Source organism: Ambystoma mexicanum, chromosome 13, assembly GCF_040938575.1.
Source record: "Ambystoma mexicanum isolate Mex_15411 chromosome 13, UKY_AmexF1_1, whole genome shotgun sequence".
Taxonomy (NCBI): Eukaryota; Metazoa; Chordata; class Amphibia; order Caudata; family Ambystomatidae; genus Ambystoma; species Ambystoma mexicanum.
In genome coordinates, this window is record NC_090938.1 from 85100337 (window position 1) to 85122991 (window position 22655).

General features: G+C 45.5%; 1 protein-coding gene across 1 annotated transcript in view; it reads right to left on the minus strand.

Moving 5' to 3' along the window:
* The window catches only part of RHOC (ras homolog family member C), a 163576-nt gene that overhangs the window by 20884 nt on the left and 120037 nt on the right, over window positions 1–22655 (minus strand). Inside the window, exon 3 of the mRNA XM_069633330.1 lies at window positions 290–410. Coding sequence (XP_069489431.1) covers window positions 290–410 — 121 coding nt within the window. The remainder of the gene's footprint in view (window positions 1–289; window positions 411–22655) is intronic.

The following is a 22655-nucleotide window of genomic DNA, read 5'->3' on the forward strand; positions in this document are numbered from 1 at the left end:
TTTGCGGTTGCTTGAATTGTACATAGTCAATACAACATTTTATGAAACCCCTCCAGAGAACATCAACGTGCCTGTATGAGCAGTCAACAGGTTAAGCGCTCACTGGCGAGACCTAGGTGTGATCGTCCGGTCAGGATTTGTGCAAGCCCAGCTCACTCTCCCATCGCTCTGGAGCTCAATACGCGAGTATGAAGTTCAGTTGGGTAAAATTAATGGTACATCTACAAAAAAGTGCTGTATACATTAACAGGTAACTATTATGTAATTAGCCAACTCATTTGGAGCCTACCTAAGCTGTCCGGGCTATCAATGGAGAAGCACATTAAAATAACATCGGTGTCAGGGTAGGACAGGGGCCGAAGTCTGTCGTAGTCCTCTTGACCAGCTGTGTCCCAAAGTGCAAGTTCCACCTGAAAGAGAGAGAAACACTTGGTCATTGAACATTATCTTACAGTGTTACTCCAAATATACACTTGACTTGCATGGATTGATTCCTTGAACACGTGTATACACTAGGGGACCATTGCATGCATCAACATAAGCCAAGTGAAGAAAATCCAGAAATTGCTTAAGTGCTTGGAAATGTTGATGGGAATGCCATCTCTGGTTGCGGTTAATGTTTGTGACTTGACCACTCCACAAGCCACTTTGACAGCAACTTTTGACTCCCCAGATACTTTGCACTACAGGCCCCATAATCCTTCTCAAACGACTTGCTATCAGTCAGTGTGAAGCTACACCAATTCATGTAATTGCATAAATAAATCCACATCATTTGTATCTGCCGAATACTGGTTCTAAATCAATTACACTTTGATAGCAAATTGCTACACTTTTTTCACAACAATATGCATTTGATGGACCTTCCCTGGTTCCCGAGCGTCAAGGATTGACTCATCTCTGGAAACACTTCTCAATTAATATTTTGAAAATGTATACATCTTCACTCCAATGTATGAATGTGCCGATCACATCCGTCTTTCTATTGCATTGTAAGAGCTACGAGTCTCTTCCTTCTGGCCAACACATTATTCACACTTTTGCGGATATTGAGGGGCGCTTCAGGTTCTTCAGACCTTATTCATCCAAAGTAAACACAATGGTCCTCAAAATTCCTATTGTGGTTCTTTTTCACTGATCTCAACATCTTAATGTTGTAATAGTATTGTAGTCTTTAAATTGATGCACCAAAAATATGCTCTTTTCCCAATCCATTGTCTGTTCACTTTTATTTTTAGTTCTTGTAAGCACTTCAGGCTTTGCAAGAATGAGGGAATTTAAACTGCTGTGTTTTGCATTAATGTTATTCCTACTCCAAAATTCTGGATAGCATCACGTTGCAGACATCGCTGTACAATTATTTACTATAGTAAATCCCGCTCACTAGAAGCATGCATCCTAGAGCATGATTCCCCCCTCCCAAATCTCTCTCCAGGCCCCATTCCCTACGCACACTTAACAAGTAACGGCCCTCTCCCAATACAGTCATGTTAGAAAGGATTCAAAACACGCCATCAATCCCGATTCCGAGCATCCACTGCTCTCCTGAATACCCGTGAAGAAATGTTTGCATCTCTTGACTCCAACTTACCCGCTGTTCTGATTCTACTCAATCTCGCCTCTTGTTTTGCCACTCTACCACCCCATCCTCATAAAGCGCCTCCATGAAACCCTTGGCATCTCGGAGTGGGCACTGGACTGGCTGAACTCCTTCCTCACTGACCGTCCCTCATAGGTTAAGCTGGGTGCCTTCTCTTCACCCACTTCTCTCTCCACCTGTAGCGTTCCCCAGGGTTCTATCCTCCCGCTTTGGCTCTTTAACATCCATCTCTCCGATCTTGCTCACCTTCTCACCACTTTCTCCCCGCACTTCCAGTGTTATGCAGACGACACCCAACTCTTCTTCATACTACCCTCTGCATCGCTTCCGACTTCCTCCATCATTCCAGATTGCCTGTCTGCCATCCTGTATTGGTGCACCCATCAGGACTCCTGTTCCCTTGTTTCTCCCTTCACTCTGGCCACCCTCTATGGGCACTTCCCCCTCCCCTTCTTCTGAAACCAGAAACCTGGGAGTCATCTTCGACTCCTCTCTTTCATTCCATGCATCTTGGATCTTGCTGAGAAGGTGCTGCCCTTCGGAAACCCCTAGCACTTACCTCCTCCCCTGTCCATCCTCCCTCTGCACTTGCACGCCCTGAACGTTCACAAGGTCTCGTAGGACCGCCATTGTATTTTTGCTCATCACTGATCATACTCCTCGTCTGCTGTTCTCTTCCCTTTGCCCTGTGGGAGCTTTGAAACAATTTCTTGATGCCCAAGCGCCTTTCAAACGCTCAAAAAAATGAAAATAAATAACCGATTACAGATCTGATTCACCTCCTTGCAAATCAGGTCAGCCAGGGTTATTGGTGGGCATCAATTAAAAGTGTGAGCCTGAAAGGATGATCTCCCTGGGACATCAAAGTCCACTTTGATAGAAGGAGACATGTGGGGGTAAATAGCAACGGATGTATGTTAAAAGAACATAGACAAAAAGCTTGAATTGCAAAATACTGAGGCCCACTCTGCCACAATTCAAGCTTTTGTTTTTGTATTATTTTTGGTACCCCACAAGGTTTCTTGTTTGCAGGGTACACCCCTGTAACCCCCCCCCAAACTCAATAATACTGAAGTAGGAAAGCAGGAGTTACCCCCGCAACCGCAGCTCACCTAATTCAGTATTTTCGGATTCAGTATTCTATACCTATGCTGAATGCAGCAAAACCGGATCTACGACCCACGATCTTTTTGGTCAATAACCATAGCAACACATTGTTCTTGATCACTTGTGGCAGACGTTCACAAAATGCCAGAAGGAGGTCAGAGCACAAAATAAAAAAAATGAAAAGATTCTACTCGGTCCTCTGGGAGCCTAAACTTCTAAAACTTGGCCAGGATTACGGTCAGCACCGATTCATTGCTTCCGCCTGTGCAGAAGCTGGCCCGAATATGGTCCAAAAGAGGTCTGCTCAATGAAAAGTTGAAGTTGGACCATGGCGGATTGTTTAAGTAGCTTACGCCACAAAAGGGAGAGTGGAAGTAGGACAGTAGTTTGCAGGTTCTTCAGGGTCCAAAAAAATATAACAATTTAAAAAAATAATCGCTTTCATTTGTACTTTTTAACGTGGCGCAAGAATTGCCTTTTTTCAGGTCAGGCGGAACATGGCCTCAAGTAACAAGCTTTTGATACCATTTTTGTTCCTGAGGTTCTTGGGTCCAGTGAAGAAATGGCAGCTACAAGATAATGCGTCTTTTAAAGAGTGTACTGAAAGGTTCTAGATCCATTGCTGCAGGTTCCATAGTAATTTAATGGAACCATGCTTCTCATTTCAGCTTAAATGTTCAGTATTTTGGTTTTGAAAGAGACAAGGTGGCCACACTAGCAGTAATGACAAGAGTTTTGCAGATGCGAATTACACAAGAAATAAAGGTCTTCCAATTGAATTAAGTTGAGTAGTTTAGAATATTCGCCTCCCATTCTTAGACCATCAAACAATTTTTTTGCATGTAGCTAAGAAATGAATAAATAAGTGGTAAAGCAAAAAAAGGCGACTCATTTTATAGGTTTAGGTTAAAAATGAACATCTCACTTATTACTAGGGCCAAAGGACTATCAAACATTATCAACTGCCTGATATGCTTTGCTGATTTTAAAATATGTAAAGCTTATAAGGGTAAATTGTTGACTCTGCTTTTTTCTTTAAGAAAGCAAATCCAAGTAAAAAAGAATGTTAGCGATAGCTGCCTTATTTATCCCACAGGAAGTACATTTATTAAGACTATCATTTTGGATTTGGTTACTACGCAACTCTTGCTTCCAATCAGATTTCATTAAAAAGATAAAAATTGATAGAGGTGAACTGCACAGTTCTGGATCACTGAAACATTCAATTACCAGTCATCAACTTAACAAAAGCGAGTCAGAAGGCACGGCTAGTGGCACACAAAGCAAGTCAGCAGAGTGATCATTTTCCATTGCTTACGGTTGACAAATCACATTCTGAGAAGTTGGACTACTTGGAAGAAACCTGAGGATGGTACCAGGAGGTCAAGTTCAAATCAAGTACTTGGGAAGTAATTTTGAAGACATGGTTTTTAATCACATGGTGACACTGTCCAAAAGCAAGTGGATCAAAATTAAAATCAGTCCCTTGAAGAGCACATGAAAATTGGCAGAGGAGGGTTCTACGTACAAGAAAGAAAGATCCTTTGTAATCTGAAGTCTTCATCTCTACTTTTTAAATGGAGCAGCCTTTGATCAATTTTAAATTAAAGCAATTGTGCCTCTAAAATAAACAGGGTCACATGTTTATATCGTGATTGGCATTATGGGACTTTATTCTTGGAATGATTAGGAGCAAATGTGTTCCTTCCCAGAATTCAGCAAGTGCATCAAGCCCTCATGTGCAAGGGCAAGGGCAAGGCAAGTGCTTCATCCTGTGATCCATCTAAAGAAGAGTTGTCCAACCCCAGGCCTCAAGGGTTGGAAACAGGTTGGATTTTCAGGATAGCCCTCATTAATATTCATGATACATTTACATACAATGATTTTAAATGCATGAATTTTATTCTCATGAATACCAATTAGGGGTATCCTGAAAAACAGTCAGGATTGCGGTCATTGCGGCTTGGAGTTGGGCAACTCTGAAAGAGAAAAGGCAATTGTGTAAATCGTCTACCCTCTGTAAGTGCATAGACTCGCTTCTTGCCCACCCATCTATGCTTTTCGGTTTGTTGTAGGTTGCTCGCATTCCTCAATCTCTTGTGCAAAGCTATAGCGCCATTTTCCCCTGCATGGGTTCACGTGATGACACACCGTCTTCTGTGTGGTCCAAAGCTGCAAGGCCTATATAAGATCCATACAAACTGATCAGAAAGGTTTAAAAAAAGAAAGAAAATGACCCTGTGTCCAGGCACACACCTTCATGGAGGCATATAGGGCCAAAGCCCTTAGGGGAGCTGCTCTGGAACCTTGAGGTCTGAAGACTTAGGCAGCGTTACGTTAATGCATGCTGGGCATGCACCATTATTGCAGCTTAGTAAGTGAAGCAATTGGGAACATGGGGGTAATGTTTAGAACAATACAAAGCTCAAAAGCAAGACAACGTATACATGGCGACCTGCAACTTCTGCACCTTTTCTTCTGTTCCGGCTAGGCCCATACATTTGATGCATTGGAAGGTTGCAGTGGAGGGGCTTTAGATCTGTTGCCTAAAACAGCAAATTGCTGCCACAATGCTGCTTAGTCTTAAATGCTGCAAATCCAACCTTTGTGTTGTGTGAAATGCAATGCTTGCACTAGAGTGGGGTCATGAACTCGCACTAGCCACAAACCGGCACCAGAACGAAAGGCAACTTTACACCGGCTTATTCAAGCAGTGGGCAGCAAAGAAATCTATTAGGGCAGACCCCGATTCAGAAAACTTTATTCAGTGTCTGAGTGGCCTGGGCTGGGCCATTCGGTTTCCCCACAATCCCTTTAAGGTATGGTCGGTGGTGTTGGTTTGGTGCGCTTTGATTTTTAGTATTTAAAAACCGGCTCTCATTTCTAACAGCCTATTCATAATAAATAAGTGGGCAATGAAAGAATGCAGAGAGTCAAGCCTGAGATGATCATCTCATCAATTGAGCACGAATCAAGACGACAGCTCCTCTCCCTTCAATTGTGTCGGTAGACCGAGGTCTACCTGCTGCGCTACAGCGCAGCAGAGGCTAAAGTTTCCCAGCAGGCAAGGCCCTCTTCATTCTTCCCCTGGCTACTGTTCTGCCTGGCTACTGTTCTAGGTGAAGGTTAACTCCAAGGGTCCTGGTATTTCTGTCCACCCGACCACTGTCCCTCCTCCCCAAAGAGGCACAACGTGCTAGCTCTACTCTAGATGCTCCTCTCTTCTGCCCCTCCCACCTCATCAGGATCCATGTGATTTCAGGTGCATCCCCCTAACTTACCCCACCCCCTCACCCACCCACCACCGGCCCACCTACTTATCTGTTGGCGGCACACCTCATTGTGTGCCGCTGACTCCCCCAAATCCCTGCAATGCTGCTTCCCTTGACTTATGTGGTTGGGAACAGGCACTGCGGGGAACCCCATTTTTTTTTACTTTATGTACCTGAAGCATGGGGCACTCCTGCAACCCTTGGTACCATTTTAGTGAACAAGGGCGTGGGGGACACCCCTGCAACCCTTGTTCACCACAATGGTACCATATGGTGAATTTGATTGACATTTTCAGCCGTACGAAATGTTTGTTCAGCCGAAATTCGATCAAATCTACCATTCACCCCCCGTCAGGATTATTCCGGTAACAACGGAAATCACAAACTCCTTCCTCTATCCTGGTGTACCTTCCTCTGAGACATGGGGACCACCAACTCCTCCTGTAATTCACGGGTGTCAGGCCCCACCCCCAACCACCTTCACCGTCTGCTTCTTTAGAGACAATTGTTCTCCCTTTCCTATACAATGCCTCTATCACACTGTTCCTCCACAAACACAGTAATTTGTTAGAGATTGTTCCACAGGGTGTGGAACAATCTAATCTAATGACAAAACAGGGCTCCAACTAAAAGGCAGACCCGACCTTTCTATACTGGAAGCTGCGACAAAGCAGTCAGGCTTAACTCTATGGGGGGGAGGTGGCAGTGAGCTGCAGTTATTGCCCAAAGTCCTTTCCAAGGACACCCTCTTTATCCTACAAAATACACATTTTACTATATCACGCCTAGGGTATCTATACGCGTCACGACAACACTAATTCAAGTCTACAACAGGTGGGATTAGAATATACTTTCTATAAAATACATATAAAAATAGTTCAGAAAAATAATAAAAACACTGTCTTCACAAGGGTTCAAGCCAATAACCCACTATTTCATGAAAATCTAGAGGGACCTAATCATACTGCCTGTTGATGTGTGGACTTGAGAACATGACCAATTTGTCAACAATGAGGGGTTTAACCCTCAATAACATGGACAGATGGCGACGATCTCTGGAAGCGGACAACTTTTTAATTTCAGACCCGATTGAAGGAATCACTCATCCAAAAAATATCATTGGAACACATTTTTTTCAACTTATATAGGAGGAGGAACAATGCTCTTTTGATCACAAAAGAATGTACGATAGGATTTTAAAAAAAGAATCAGATTTGATGGGAAGTGTGAGCTTTTTTCAATGGGGTGATTTTGAAGGACATTCTGACCAGGATGTGGAGAGGAGTAAATGCAACAGTCACCAGGAAAAAGACATAAGTGGACATACATAGATTAAGGACAATCAACATTGGACATTTTTAAGTGCAATTAGATCAGTTGTGCTCGGGACATGACCATGATGGGTGAAGTGCTAGAATGGAAGAGAGGGACAGAGGCAGGTCAGAAGTGAGGTAAAAAGGTTAGCTAGCAGGCAGAGGAGAGGTAGGTTTTTCTGAGTTAGGCTTTTAGTTTGGTTTTGAATAAATCTGTGTGGACTGTATCTCGGATGTCCAGAGAAGATAATTCCATGCAAGTGTAGCAAGAAGAGGGAAAGAGCGGTAGTGAGAGGAAGCACAGGGAGGGTTAAGAGCCACATGGGTAGTCGAGGAGACGGAGCAGAGATTATGAGAAAGCCTGTAGAGTTGGATAGAGAAGGATAGATACAGAGGTGCCTTACTGTGGATAGATCTACGAACCAGGAGAAGACAATGAAATATGGCCCTGCTTTGCATGGTCAGCCATTCAAGCTTGGCGACAGTACGAGGAAGTAGGTGTGACATGAGGAAGTTCAAAGAGGGTCCTGGGAGCGAAGTTAATGATCTTGCAAGGGGGCAGAAAACATAGTTGGGGAAAACAAAGAGGAAGCTGGCGGGGTAGACCAGTTTAGAGAAGACAAGAGTGTTTAAGAGATGCTTGTGGTGTTGAAAGGAAGCAGATGCCCAATTTTCCTAATATTTAGGAGATTGATTAGAGCTGCTGTTCCAGTTTGAGATTAAAGTAGAGAAGGGTCTTATATGACAGCGGGATTTCTAGCTGGCGAAGAGTAGGCAGTGTGTCAGGTGGGAACTGGATAGGCAGAGGAAGAGATGAGGGAGCGCTTTTGGCAGGGAAGAAGAGTATGTCTGTTGAACATCTGAGAGTGCAAAGCCCTCCAATATTTAATGGCAGAGAGACAGTTGGACATTTTGATAGAGAGATCAGAGGAAAGTTCAGGAAAAGAGAACATTTGGGTGTCGTAACCCAAAGGAGGAGATTAGTGCCCAAAGAGCACTGGTGTAGAGTGTAAAGAGGAGTGAGTTGGGAGATGTTGCTCCAAGAGACAGAATTGGCATGGTAGGATTCAATCCAGGAAAGAGCTTAATTTCGAATCCCAAGTAGATAAGAGTGATCGACAGTGTCAAAGGCAGCAGACAGATCAAGGAGAACTAGGATAGAGGATAGGTTGTGCTTAGCAGAGGCAATGAAGTTGGACACATTCATGAGAGCAGTTTCCGTGGAGTGACAGGAGCGGAAACGTACTTGCACAGGGTCTTCAAGGTTGTGGATGTCTAAGAAATTGGCAAGACACAACCCTTTCAAGCACTTTAGTGTAGTGAAGGATAGACACAGGGCATAGGTTAGATAAGAGATTCAGGTCAGCCCCTTGCTTTTTTAGGAAAGGGATGCCTGTGGCTGTTTTTAAAAACCCTGAGGTAAAGCAAGCTGAGTCGAAGGACTGGTTGAAGAGTTCAGTGAGAAGGCTTCTCAAGTTCCATCCCAATTGCAATAGTGGAATAGAAACAAGTTTCGATACATTTTAGACATAAAAAGGACGATACTTTCAAAGATCTCAAGCCAGATTGTCATTTTGTGTTGCCTATGATAGCATCTGCAACACAATATGAATTAGATCAGAAAAGGGATTCCGTGATAGCGGCATTGGGCAGCAACAGCCCAGAACTGGAAACAACGGATCCACCATTGGTGTTTGGCAGGCTACAGAAGGTGTGGCCATTAGTGTCAATGGGAAAACTAACCCATAATCTGCAGGGGGCAAGTGTGTCCTTCATGAAAGATTGGGGTGCAGTGTTTAGATTATATGGAGCAATAGTGCCCACATAAAATAAGAATGTTGGACTTATTCACAGCATAAGAGAGATCCGAATAAGAACAGAGGACAGAGAACTTCTGGAGGGAGGGGGGCGAGTTAATGTTTGATTTTCATGTATTTGAAAACAAAAATTAAAAAAAAAACAAAAAAAGGATTCCTCAAATTACAAATGGAGGATTTGTGTAACTTTATAACAGCAACCTTTACAAAGTAAACAAATAATGGTGTTCCTTGGATCGTAAATGACAATTGGCCTTTTGATAGCAAAGCGATGCTACAGGTAGTCCCGGGATAATCAAGAGTCTCTCTATGACAAAGGTTGAAGAACCGGGATTATAGAATGGTAAATCTCCTCCGTTTCCATCAATTCTCCATCTTCAAGCAGATCATTTGCCCGTGCATGAAGGATTCGCTGTACAATTTATGTAAAAATATGAGAGAGGATATGTCTCCCTGGAGTGCTTCGCTAATGCATGCCGCTCGAACAGAGTCTGCCCACTCGCTATCAATTTGTCCTGTGCTCGAAGAGTCGCTTCAAACCCTCTTTGCAGAGCGGATGAGGTGTTTCATCTCCTTTCTCATGATTTACGAGGAATAGACTTTAGGAGAGAAAGCACATTTTAGAAGCAGAATTTCTGATGAAAAGCAGTTTGTTGCAAGGATCTCGGCAGAACAGAATTTTAATTGATTTGCAGGTTTAGTTCCTGTACAGTACGCATAGCCCACAAACCTACTGTATGCCAGGCGAAGTCACACTATGCACGGACCAGGGACCCTGCAACGGGGTTATTTTGGATTTCTTCATGTCTTGGTAGTAGGTGTACAGGTTCTCGACATACCGCTCCAACCCTTATTTATCCAATTTCAAAGTAATCCCTATTATGGCAGATCAGGAACTGAGGGGAATATAGGTCTGTCAACGGTTGGTCTTTCAGTCAACAGCCGACAATGTACCCCTGCTCAACATCGCTCTTAGACGCCAACATACCATTTGAAACGAGGCACAAACCGCAAGCATTGAAACACGCAATAGATTTGTTTTTTGTGAAGGCACTATAAAGGCATTTCCAGCCACATCCCTCTGGCACCCTTGCGTGCACCTTGGCTTTGCCGGTCTATGTGTTCCCCATATTTTATGCATTCAGGCAGATGCCACTAAGCACTCCACTATTAACACGTGGCAGACAATCCACAGTCCAGAGGAAAGGGCAAACAAATTAATCTGGAAGAAGGAAATTTTGCTCAATTGCCTCATATTTATGCCTAGGACCCATAATTAAACCCAGTCGGTGGTTTAATGCCCTGCCCTTCTCCTTCCTAAAGTCTGCTTGCCACTAGAGTAAGGTAGGTGCCCGGTCTCTAATTAGGGACAAGATCACTGGTCAATCATTTGGACCCCCACAACATGCCTCAGACTTTTCCAGTACCAAACACCCATCATTCACCTCTTGTTGAAGTGAAGGTGAGCATATTTGATGGTAACAAGTGGGCTGGTGGGATAATAATTTTTGGCATTTATATAGCGCTACAAACCCTCAGGTATCTGAGTGCTGCTTATTACCCACGGTGTGTGGTGCTCATTTATCGACCTCGGAAGGATGAAAGGCTGAGTTTGGCCCCGCCGGAATTCGAACCTGCGTTAGCAGGCTCTGCACGGATGTCAAAGCGAGCGCTCTACTCGCTGTGCCACTTGACCGGCTTAGGGTGTGGGAAAGGGTGACCGCAAGGTGCTAGCTCCAAGCGTTGCAATAGCTAGGCCTACGCAGCCGCTCCATGTCTCAGTTGCTCTCCTGCGCACCAGTGAGAAATTGCTTACCATATCAGAAATTCCCAAGGGTGTGGCAAGCTATCACAGTAGAAGACTCTGGCAAGACCTGGAAGATTGTGAAATTGGGCATCCACTCTTGGGAGAACATCAAAAAGCATGTGAAGTAGGCGTGATAGTTGCTTGCACAATCGCATGCCTCATTGGGGCTACACGAGACCACACAGTGCAGTTATCCTGCAAAGGCTACTTGCCAGGGATAGGGGCTGCTGGAAGCAAGAAATGGTTGCAAGTAGTGCTCAACTTGTGGGGGTGTTTGCTAGGGCCCAGCCCTGGCACTTATTGTCTCAGACTCACTTTAATTACGCAGTGGTGATAGTTGGTGCATCCATCCGCAGTGTCACAGGAGTGCTAGAAAACATTTGGGCCCTGGCACAAATTCATTATTTTTTTTTTTTTTACAAATGAAGCAATGGTTGGAAGTCATAAAAGGCTTCCTTATCCAGACACATTCGAAGGACACAAATTCCAGATAAGGATGCCTATTCTCTCAGCATTAGAAGAGACATTTTGGGAAAAAGGTAGCCATAAGCATCCCTTGGCTCATAGGAAAATCGTATAGAGCTTCAGGCAGGAAAGCAAAGTGAACTTCACAATGAAAAACTGCATTGGGTACACGAGGATGCACAGCAAGAATGAAACTCCTCCATGTTAAGAGTTTATTTCTGGAGCTAATGGGCGTTTAAGGATTATTAGCCAATATTTAAATCTAGGAGACTTTGAACATGTTTTTAACGAAAGTAGAAGCCCAGCCATATTTCAGGACAGGATCCCGATTTGAGAAACATTGTTAAAAATCCTGGAAGTGCCAATACCAGCAGGTAGGTTCTGCACGATTCCATCTGGTTATAGAACCTTTCCATGATGTAAATAACTGCCACAATTCCAGGGGCAGTATGTGGGGTCAATCCTTGAGATCACGGTCAGAATTTACACAGATTGCTCTTGTATTGGCAGAATATATGTGATTTTACTGACTGAAAATTCAGAGTGGTACATTTCATCGCAACCAAAATACTGAAAAATACGGAATTCTTTAAATAAATTGGGCCCCCAGCCCCCCGATACAGCCAACCCCATACCGACTCATTTTAACTCCTTACCCTACTACCCAATGTATATTTAGTATGTTCTGTGTTTTTCTGTATTATGGTACCGTGGAATCATTTTTTGGTAAATTGACTGGGTACCTATTGGCATTAGGTGGATAATCACTGGGAGAAGGATCACTCGCAGATGAACCAGGCATCAAAGGTCAATGTCTCAGTAACAAAGAAGCTAAAGTCAGCACTGGGACCTCGTGAACAGGAGAGAAGTTCCTGGCCTCCAATTTCATGAAAGGGTGCCATGAGATTGGCTTGCTGGCCGAGCTCAGGCATCTGTGACTAGTGCAGGTCTCCTAGGTGACCAGAAACCTCTTCATTCGCCACAATGCATATAAGACCGACATACGGTTGGTGTGTATTTAGCATTTTCCTTCAGGACACTGACAAATGTGTTGCTGTGAACACAAATTATGGAAGTCTATCATCATCTTCTCTTTTTTTTATGGCCCGGACCTTGAATCAATGCAGGTACAACTCCATCCCCCACGAGTATGAACCCCCCCCCCCACACTCCTCCATGATCCAGATTCTAAGCACAACAGGTGCAAGTATGTTCAGAAATAGCATTATAGTGTGGACTAGAGCAAGTCTAGGGGCGAGGATGTCACTGTGGCTCACAATTGCACACACACAAGACCTTGGATGGTCACACCTTATTAGGCCGGCAAGCCCCCCTCAAGTGATCGCGTGTTCGCTTCGGGACTGCGTGGGTGAACCATTAAGCCTCAATGATCTTTCAGAGCGAGCCCCAGTGTTAAGCTGCGCTGCTACATTTGGATCAATTCTCAGAACTAAGCCCTGGGGAGAAACTCATCATTTCCTCCGAGCTATGAGTAGCTGCCCAAAATAATCAGGAAGCAGGCATGGGTGAAAGATGGAACAGCGTTTCTCGCTTTCGACTTCTGATCGACACATTTCCTGAGGTTCAAGGGGTGTGAATTCCAAAAATGGACACCAACCAGCATCATCAATTTTGCAGAGTTTTAGCGGAGTAGAAAGTAGACATTAAGACAAAGCACACAGATTTCTCATGTCCCACTTCCTCGTGAGACCCGCCGCAGCCATCTATCAGATGTACGCTTTGGGCAGAACCGACATCATTAGGTAGGCGTTTGGATTTTAATGAAAGGAAACCTGTTGGCGGCAGAAAAAAATGGCCGAGACTTTCAGAAGTAGAGGGCGGCACGAATGCTAGATGTCAATTGTTATCTTATTCATTCTCCTTGTGGGGAGGTGGGTATACCACCACCCTAACCCCAAGAAGGACAGCTTGCCCGCAGTCAGGCTTTGGTCATCCCATGCATGGATTGTGCATCCAATCATTATGGAGGAAGGTGGGCTACCATGGAAGATGCCTGAAACCACAGCAATGGGATTGATAATCTGCTACCAATTACAGATGGGACGCAACCGGCCCATTTCTGAAACCGGGCAAAGAGCATTGCTCCCACCTCAATGTACAAAGCTGATGGGTTAGGTTCCAGTTCTGCCCTAGCATGTTGTGTTATGTTATTTTGCATTTATATAGCGCCTTATATACCATTGGTATGGTCTGAAGGCGCTGGTAGGTTGAACGCCCTTGGGAACCGAAGTTCAGATCATTAGAGAGAGTCAAAGGTGCGTGTGAGCACCGGGAATGTGTGCAGCTGGTGCGGTATTCGTGTAATAGCTGCTTCTTAGCGGTAGGTGTGGTGGTTGAGAGATCTGGAGTAAGTGTTCGTTCATTCAAAATTTATCCAGACCGGATGTGGCTGCGTTAGGCCTGAGGAGAACGCCTGGCTGGATGGTGTGTAACCTGCAGCATTTACTTAGAATGATGTGGAGTGTGCGGTGGATGTTGTATGAGAACAGTTCTACCGAATGGTGTCATAGTATCGCTGTGTTCTAGCTGAGTGTAGGTGTGATATGAGTTATATGGTCTTTCGAATGTTCTCTGCATTCCAGACCATACTATATACGTCACGCAATTCTATGCGCTGCAGTCTTCCCCACGCATGCACACTTTGTCTGTGCCATGCTCTACGCATTCAGCAGCTCTACGTACTAATCCGCTCTACGCAACACGTCCGTTTGCTCCAGGCACTCCTTCGCTCCAGGCACTTATCCGCTTTATGCTCTTACACGTACTATGCACTCATCCCCTCAGCTAATTCGCTCATATGCACTCGTCTGTTCTATATATTTGCCGGCCCTACCCACTAGTCTGTTCTATGCAGTCCTCCACTCTAAACATTCTTCCGCTCAGCTCATCCATCCCGCTCCGCTCATCCATCCGCTCCCCGCATTCTGTATGCATTCCATACTCATCTATTCTACATGCTTATCCGTTCTACGCACTCACCCGGTCTGTGTAACTCACCCGCTCTAGGCGTTTGTCTGCTTTATCCCCTCATGTGCACTACACCTTCATCTGCTTATGCACTCACCCGCACTCCACCCACTCATCCGCTCCACGTGCTCCCTGCATTCATCCATTCTATGCTTCTATGAATCTGCTCCCCGCGCTCATCCGGTCTATGTACTCATCCACTTTATGCACTTGTGCTTTCCATGCATTCAACAGCAATATTCTGTTCTATATATTCATCTCTACACTCATCTGTTCTATACCTTCATCCGCTCTATCCGTTCTTCCGCTCTATCCGTTCTTCTGCTCTATCCACTTGCCAGGTCTGCACATTCATCTGTTCCAGCGATTTGCACACTCTCCGCACTGCCATACTCATCCGCTAACCACACTAATGTGCTCTACATACTCATCCGCTCTACAAACTCAACTGTTCTACACACTCATCCGTTTTACGCTCATCTGTCCTGCACATTCATCTGTTTTACGCACTCCTGCTTTCTACTCGCTTCTCTGTACTTGCGCACTCATTCGCGCTACATGCTCGTCCGCTCTACACACCCAGCCGCTCTACACACTCATTCGATTTACACACTCATTCAAACTATATAGTCATCTGGTCTTCCACTCATGCATTCTTCCACTCAGCGCATTCATCTGTTCCACACGCTTCATGCATTCTAACTATTTCATCCACGCCATTAACTTCGTTCACTCCTCATGCATTATGTCCATTTCAGGAGTTTATATCTCTTTACTGTTTCCGTATGATTTACTGTTTTTAACCATTTCACTGCTTTGATCTACTTAATTCTGGTTGTCATTCTAGTTTATATTAGGGGTTATTAGCTGTCAATTTCTCACGTCAGGTAGTTTGTTGGATTGGTGTTATTGTTATTGAGATGCCGTTATTCTGTTTGGGTTAGTTTTGTACGGGATGATTTCAGCAGTTTGCGGAAAGACGTTAAATCCTCAGTTAGGCAGATGTGGGGTGGGAGTGAGTTCCATTGTGTGGGGGGCCAAGGCTGAGAATGATGATCCGCCCAACCGGACTGAGTTGGTCTTTGGTATGACTAGGAGGCCGGCTGAGCTTGATCTTAGGGTGCGTGGGGGGTGATAGGGTTTTAGCTTGTCTTGAAGATATTGAGGTCCAGTTTTATGCAGTGCTCGATGGGAGATGCATAATGTTTTGAAAGTCACCCTACGGGCTACTGGAAGCCAGTGCAGCGTCTTAAGGGTTGGGGAGATGTGGTCTCTTGGGCCAAGCACGAGTAGCAATTTGGCTGCCGCGTTTTGTGCCCTTTGGAGTTTATTCATTTGGTACGCGTGGACTCCGAGGTATAGAGGGTTGGCGTAGTCCAGTCTTGATATAACGATTGATTGGACCGCGGAGAGTCTGTTGGGAAAGGAGAGGTATGGAAAGATGCGCTTAAGGGTTTTAAGGTGGTAGTGGCAGGACTTTGAGACGTTGTTGACTTGGCACAAGAGTGTTAGGCCAGAGTCAAGGGTGCATCCAAGATTTTTCACTGAGTTGGAGGGGGGTTGGTGAGTTGCCCATGGTGGATGGCCAGGGTAGTGGGTGCGGAAGAAGTTCGGAGTTGCCACATACCAGGATTTCCGCTTGAGGGGTTTAACAAGAGGTGGCTTTGGCTCATCCAGAGTTCTATGTCATGGAGGCAGGAGGCTAGGTCAGGTCGGGAGTTGGGTTTTGAGTTCAGGAGTTTTAGAATTAGTTGAGTGTTGCTGTCGTAGTTGTAACACAGGATGTTGTGTGAACAAATTATTGGTGGGAGGGTAATCAAGTAGAGAATGAACAGGAGGGCGGATAGCCATGCTCCTTGTGGGACTCCCATGTCGACTGGTCGGGCTTGGGAGGTATAGGTGGAGAGTATCGTCATTTGGTACCCATCTTTGAGGAATGAAGCTATCCATTTAAGAGTGGCTCCACAAATTCCTAGGGAGTGGAGACGGTCTAGTAGGATTGCGTGATCGGTTGTGTCAAAGGCGGCGGATAGGTCAAGAAGGATTAGTTTGGCGCATCCCGTGGAGTCTGCCGTCATTTTAAGGTCGTCCCAGATTGAGGTTAGGGTGGTTTCAGTTCCGTGACGGGCTCTGAAACCTGATTGGGCGGGGTCTAGGAGATTGTTGGCTTCGACAAAGGCATTTAGTTGGGAGTAGGCGGTTCGGTCAATGTGTTTGGCAAGGAACCTGTTTTTAGAGATAGGGCGGTAGTTTTGGGGTTCGAATTCGAGGTTTGACATGAACCGTTTTGAATGCGTCAGGAAAGATACCAGAGGAAAGGGAGGCATTTATGATGGATCTTGCGTGTTCTCCCGCGCAGGTGGAAGCGAAAATGTCTTTGAGGGTTGTGGCTGGGCAAGGGTTCACCGCTGAGCCAGATGGTTTGCGGGCAGATAGAAGTTTGAGAAATTGCTCTGGAGATATTGGACTAAAGGATTCGAACGTTGGTTGCGGCTGGTGGGCCGGTCGGTATGGGGGGGGAATTGCCTGGTGGGTGTAAGAGAGCCAGTTTGGTGGTTACAGTATTTGTTCTTTCAAGAGCCGTGGTGTAAAAGTGGAGGGAGAGTGAGTCGCACAGTGATTGTGAGGAGGTCAGGACGGTCGTGGTGCAGGCCGGGTTGGTGAATTCGGAGAGGATTGTGGAGTTCTTTGCAGTTTAGGATTCAGGAGTTGTAGTGGGCTTTTTTTGCTTTCCGGATTTCAGCCTTGTACTGATAAAGGTGTCGGGCCAAGGTGGCCCTGGTCTCCTGGGTTTTGTCTTTCTGCCATTTGCGTTCTAGGTATGTATATAGTTGTTTAGTGATCTTCAACTCAGGAGTGAACCATCTGGGGGAAGAGGCCACGGTGGGTTGATGGTTTGCAAGGGTGTGTGAGCCGCATCAGAAATGCGTTGAGCCATGACTCAAAGGCGTCAGGAGTTAGTTGTTTATTGAGTTGGCAGGTAGGTGGTGGAGACTGGCGGAGTGAGTCGGCTAGGTCCGGGACGATTATTAGTTTTTTCCAGCATTTGCATAGATTCAGAGGTTCAGATTAGAGTACGGGAAGGGGGACGGGGGGGGGGGGGTCGGGTGAGCGAACGGCGAACGAGAGAATGCAGTGATCGGACCAGATGATAGGGGTGGGGGGGTTTAAATGAATCAGGGTGCTGGAGCTAAAGATGGCATCAAGAGTGTGTCCTTTATAGTGAGTCGGGCCATTTATGTGAGGTTGGAGGTTAATTGTGTCTAAACCGTCAACCAGAGAGTGTGTGTCATAGGGTTGGTGGGGATGTCAAGCCATATGTTGAAATCTCAAAGAAGGGGGAGGTTGGGATGGTTTAGTTGAAGCCGCTTGTCCCGAAGCATGTCAAGCCGCAACTATTGGGGTTATCTGGTTCTGAAAAGGGAAGATTGCAAATTGAGCCCCCCTCTATGTGGTATACAAAATAAAGGACATTACCCCCCCCAGCCTCCCAAAATTAAATAGCTGGAACCTTAGCTGTAGATCCTTGGTAGCTAGACTGCCTTGCTACAGTAGTAAAGGACGAATATTTTGTAGGGATCAGTCATTTTAATACATTAGCTGCTGGATTCTTCAACCTGTACATAGATGACATCACTAGGAAGGGTAAACAGGTAATGTACACGGTTCTGCTCTGGAAGCATATGGGGACCCCTTATGATGTGAATATCCGAGTGCTGTTTGTGCTCTTTCGATCCAGAGTGGACACAGGAAGCAAAAACTTAAAGAGCAATTACTCTGTAGTTGTAGCAAACAGGCACATTTTGGGCAGAAGAAACTGGGGCTAACTAGAGAATCGAAGCTTTTGTTTCCCCAAGTCATTTATTTTATAGTGCTTAGCCATTGTAGGTTTGCGGTTTCAAAACATAGTACAAGTTACTACTGCCAACTTGGCCCACTTTGGCCACCCTACATGCAACCTCCTGTTGAATCATCAGAAGGACACCAGTCCACTTGGCAGTCTCTCCATACTTCAGTGACAAAGGCTCACAAATAGAAGAGGAGATTGCTGCTATGCTCGTTCAGACTAGATAACCTCGCCCAAAATGGCCATGTTCCAGGACGCGGGGCTTGTGCTATAGCTAGTGTTACTTTGGTAAGCAGGGAGCCGGTATTTCAAAGCCCATTTTAGTGCACCCTCGTACTAACCTATACTGTATACAGCAGTCTGGTCTTTCTAACAATGGCAATCATCAAACTGTAACACGTCTTTCGGGAGCCTACTTCCACGGAGAGTGCAACATCGCAACATTCTAGGTTGGTGGCTCTCCGAAGACAGTTGTGGGTTCCCTCTACTGCTTTGGGTTCCTCACGTTGATCCGCCCTGCTACCAGTGAGCGCAGGTTGGAGGCTCTCAGGAGACGGCTGTGGGTTCCCGCTACCGCTTTGGGTTCCTCTTGTTGCTCTTCATCATTTCCCACCCTTCCCGCCGCCCCTGAGCACATTATTCTTCCAGTACCTGCTGCTGCTAGCCACTTCTACCTCCTTCTTGCTGCTGTATCAAAGTAGTGGTGCCATGCCCCCCGCCTAGCTTCTGCTGGATAACACCTGCTCTTTGTGCTGCTGAGGGTTTTCCTTCCTTCCTTGCGGTCGTCACCAGTCTAAGAGTTGGTACTCTCCCAGGCGCAGGGTACTTGTATGAAAGGATCAACCTTACCTCTCCTCTTCCTGGATATCTGGAAGAAGCAGGCAAGGCCTGATTGCCCAGGATTAATAACCGGATCATAAACAAACTGGGTTTTATTGTCCATGACTCGATCATCCGGCCCAGAAATTGCTCTACATTTTATTACTGGATACAAACCCTTTATACAGGCAATGGCTGGAGAGTTTGTCACAAGTAATATTTCATATAAGAAAGCAGAATCCTGCACCATGCCCTTTCCCCCCCAAACAAATCAAGATTAGTAATGTGGTAACCATCAAATATCTCCCCTCTACCAATTACTTTGTCCCTTCAGAGTACAAGGATTGTGGACTCGCAACACGGTACCTGTGCGCTATTTATCACTGTTAATGTCTATAGAAGAAAGAAATCTAAGGGACGGTGTGAGGAGCAGTCCAATCCCGGTCAGCCTGGCCACACAGGTTGATACTATGTAAACAGTTTGTGGGATGTGGGGGATGGAATTGCGCTAAACACCATTGAGCTAGGAAACAACAATCAATCCTTCCAATGCACTTCTGGTCACCAGTTTCGAGGAGGTTATGATTCTTCTACCTAAATTGCCTTCACAACCATTTTCTCAATCTGCTGGACTTGCATGTGTGTGGAGGACTCCGTCAACTCATTCTCACTTGCCACCAAGAACGCAACGACCGTTTACTACAGCCAGCTAGCGATCGGACTGCTCCAACTCCACCCTCTACCGCACTCCATCCAAGTCCCGTTTCCATGGTTCCCAATTTCTTCTCATGCGATGTTGACACGAACCCAATCATAGCCCTCCAAACTAGAGGCAGGATGAACTACACCTTGGATTACCCGTCGCCCCCTTGTGCCCTAAAGGGAATGTGAACACAATGTTCAGCATAGTCTGGCTATCGCTACTACTATTCTTTAAAATGATAGTGGATGCAAGAATCGTGGTTTTGAGTACTGTATTTTCTAAACCAAGACCAATGTCCGTTTTTGGCCCCAATGATGAGGAATCCCTCTATTTGCATAGTCCCATTTTTCACAAGCACCCTCTCCTCCTGCCACTGCAAAAAACACTGCGCCCAACGCTTCACTCCTCCAAAAGTGGAAAACCCTTTGAGCTTATACATTCTAGTCATCATTGTAGGAAAAGGAACACGGTCATTTAATGGTTTGGGACCTGCGCTTTTTGACCTCCTCCCTCCATCCCATTCATCTGGGCATCTGCAGAAATAAATCGAATGCAACATTACCTAATGAGAAATGACCGCATTGGTTGTATCTAATTTGTTAGGGATTTATGTACATTTGTTTTAATATATAGATGGGTGGTGGGGTAAGGGAACAGGTGAGGGTAGTGAGAAGTGTGAAGTGTGGAGGGGTGGGGGTCTCCCCCCAGCATTATTAAACAAAATGTCTACAAAAAAACTCCACAAATCGGTCATTTCTCATTAGGTTCCCCCCCCCCCCCATCACTTCATGGTAATCCTTCATCTGTGGTGCCATGCAAGCCTGGTCTCTTTCTTAAATTTTCTTTAGGGTTTCCCTTCACTCTGGTTCCTTTCATTCAGGTCTGAGGCCTTGGCTAATACACCGTGGTGGACTGCCCCACGGGGAAGCCAGGGAATTTCCTGGTGGGTCTCTAGATGCACCTTTTTCTGGGGAGCAGAGCCATGTTCGCTTTCACATTGTAATATGGGGGTCACTGATAACAGAATCTAGGGCCTCTTTTGGTTCCCAGTCCATTCCTGCTTGTACATCTACCCACAAATCACAGGACCTTCTCCAGCTACAGGGATTTGGCACAAAACCACATTTGCATATCTGGCATGGCGATCCGGTAGTTCCACGACTGCCAAACTGAATGGTGCAGGATAGAGGCCATGCTTTAAAAGCCTGATGCAACGAGCCCCTGCCCCCCCCCCCCACCTCCCCCTCGCCTGAAAAATTGTATCGGGCTTTGATAGCTCTAGGTTGTCTAGTGTGGGCGTGTTTGATTCTTTCACCTACTACCACGAAAAGGATTCTGCCAACATCGGCTCCTAGACAGCATTCACTACTACCATTTCTGAACACCGAGACTCCCTATACCGTAATCTTTCTGAATACCTCAGATTATTTTTTAAATCTCAACTAGAACGTTGCATGCATGCATACCACCAACAGGGTCCACTTGCATGCCATAATACTGATCGCCAACCAATCACTGGATTCCCAATTACAAGCACAGTGTTCAAAGAATTCTGCACGGCCCACGATGTGGCAGAATCACAACACTCTTTGTGCAAAGCACATTCTCCACAGTCCAGCCGCCATCACCCAGTCTTTGGTCTTTTCCCAGGAACTGTTCATCCAGGGCCATGGTTTTATCTCCCGGCGCAATGGTGACCTTCTGGTCAAACTAACTTCCCGTCACCTTCAGATTTACAGACAAACTATCTCCGTTTTCTGTTACGAACACAAAACTTGGCTTTTCTCCAAGAAGAGCTGGTAGCTAACCACCCACCTTCCATAAGGAGATTAGTAAGGTACCTGTTGGCAAAGCAGAAATAGTAGTCTGCTTAAAAGAGAAACCGTTACACTTGGTGGCAACCTGTACTTTTCCAGAGCGACCGAAGGACAATACTGCCCCTTGACAAACCTACAAACCATCATCGACAAAACTACTACTCTGGACTTCTGTATAGATATACAGCAGGCAATCCCCACATGCCAGCTATTTCCATCAATACCCAATTAATGCCATAAATTGGTCTGGCAGGGACATCAGTATTGCCATCATATACATGCCATTGCCATCAAAACCCAATGGACTCGCACCATTATCAGGGACTGCCCTCAAATGTCAGTTTACGGACACGTACTGTGAAAACGGAAGGGAAATTGAATTACACAAAGGGCACACGTGCACTTCACGGCACGCCGTGTTCTGTTGACCTTTCCAAATGTCCTACTTCGGATATGGGCGGATAGACAGAGCAAACAATGTTGGCTGTGCCACCGATCAGCATGGCTAGAAATACTCTGGTGATGGAACCATTGAGCCAGTGTCGTAGACCAGAGGAGGGGTGCCCTTTAATGCGATGGGAATATGATCAAAACCACCCTTAGAATTGGAAGATTTATCAAGTTGGATTGTTAAACGGACAATGCTTCCATCACAATAACAGATTTCATTTTCGGCAAACCTATATTCATTTGGGTTGTACTGAACATTGACCTGATTGTATCACATGAGCAGGGACATTTTAGTGGCCGACAACTCCCATTGTTTGCTATGGATGACTCACTGACCATGATGACCTCTTTGACACTGACGGGACGGATGTACGTTATAAGATCGTATCCCAAAAGACCGAATTACAAAATCACAGAGGACATTAGCCCATATATTGTAATTCAGTCTTAGGATTTTGGCCGTTGGTCACCCGTACTGCCCATAATGTATACGGGGACACCCCTGCAATGGTATTATGGGCTTCGATCTCATCTATTATGCCGAATGTGCCCTTAACGTGCATTTGGCGTTTTAGATACAATCATCTTGTGCAATCCCACTGGGACACGCAAGATCTTGCAAGAAAACATTCACTAAAAGATAAACAAAA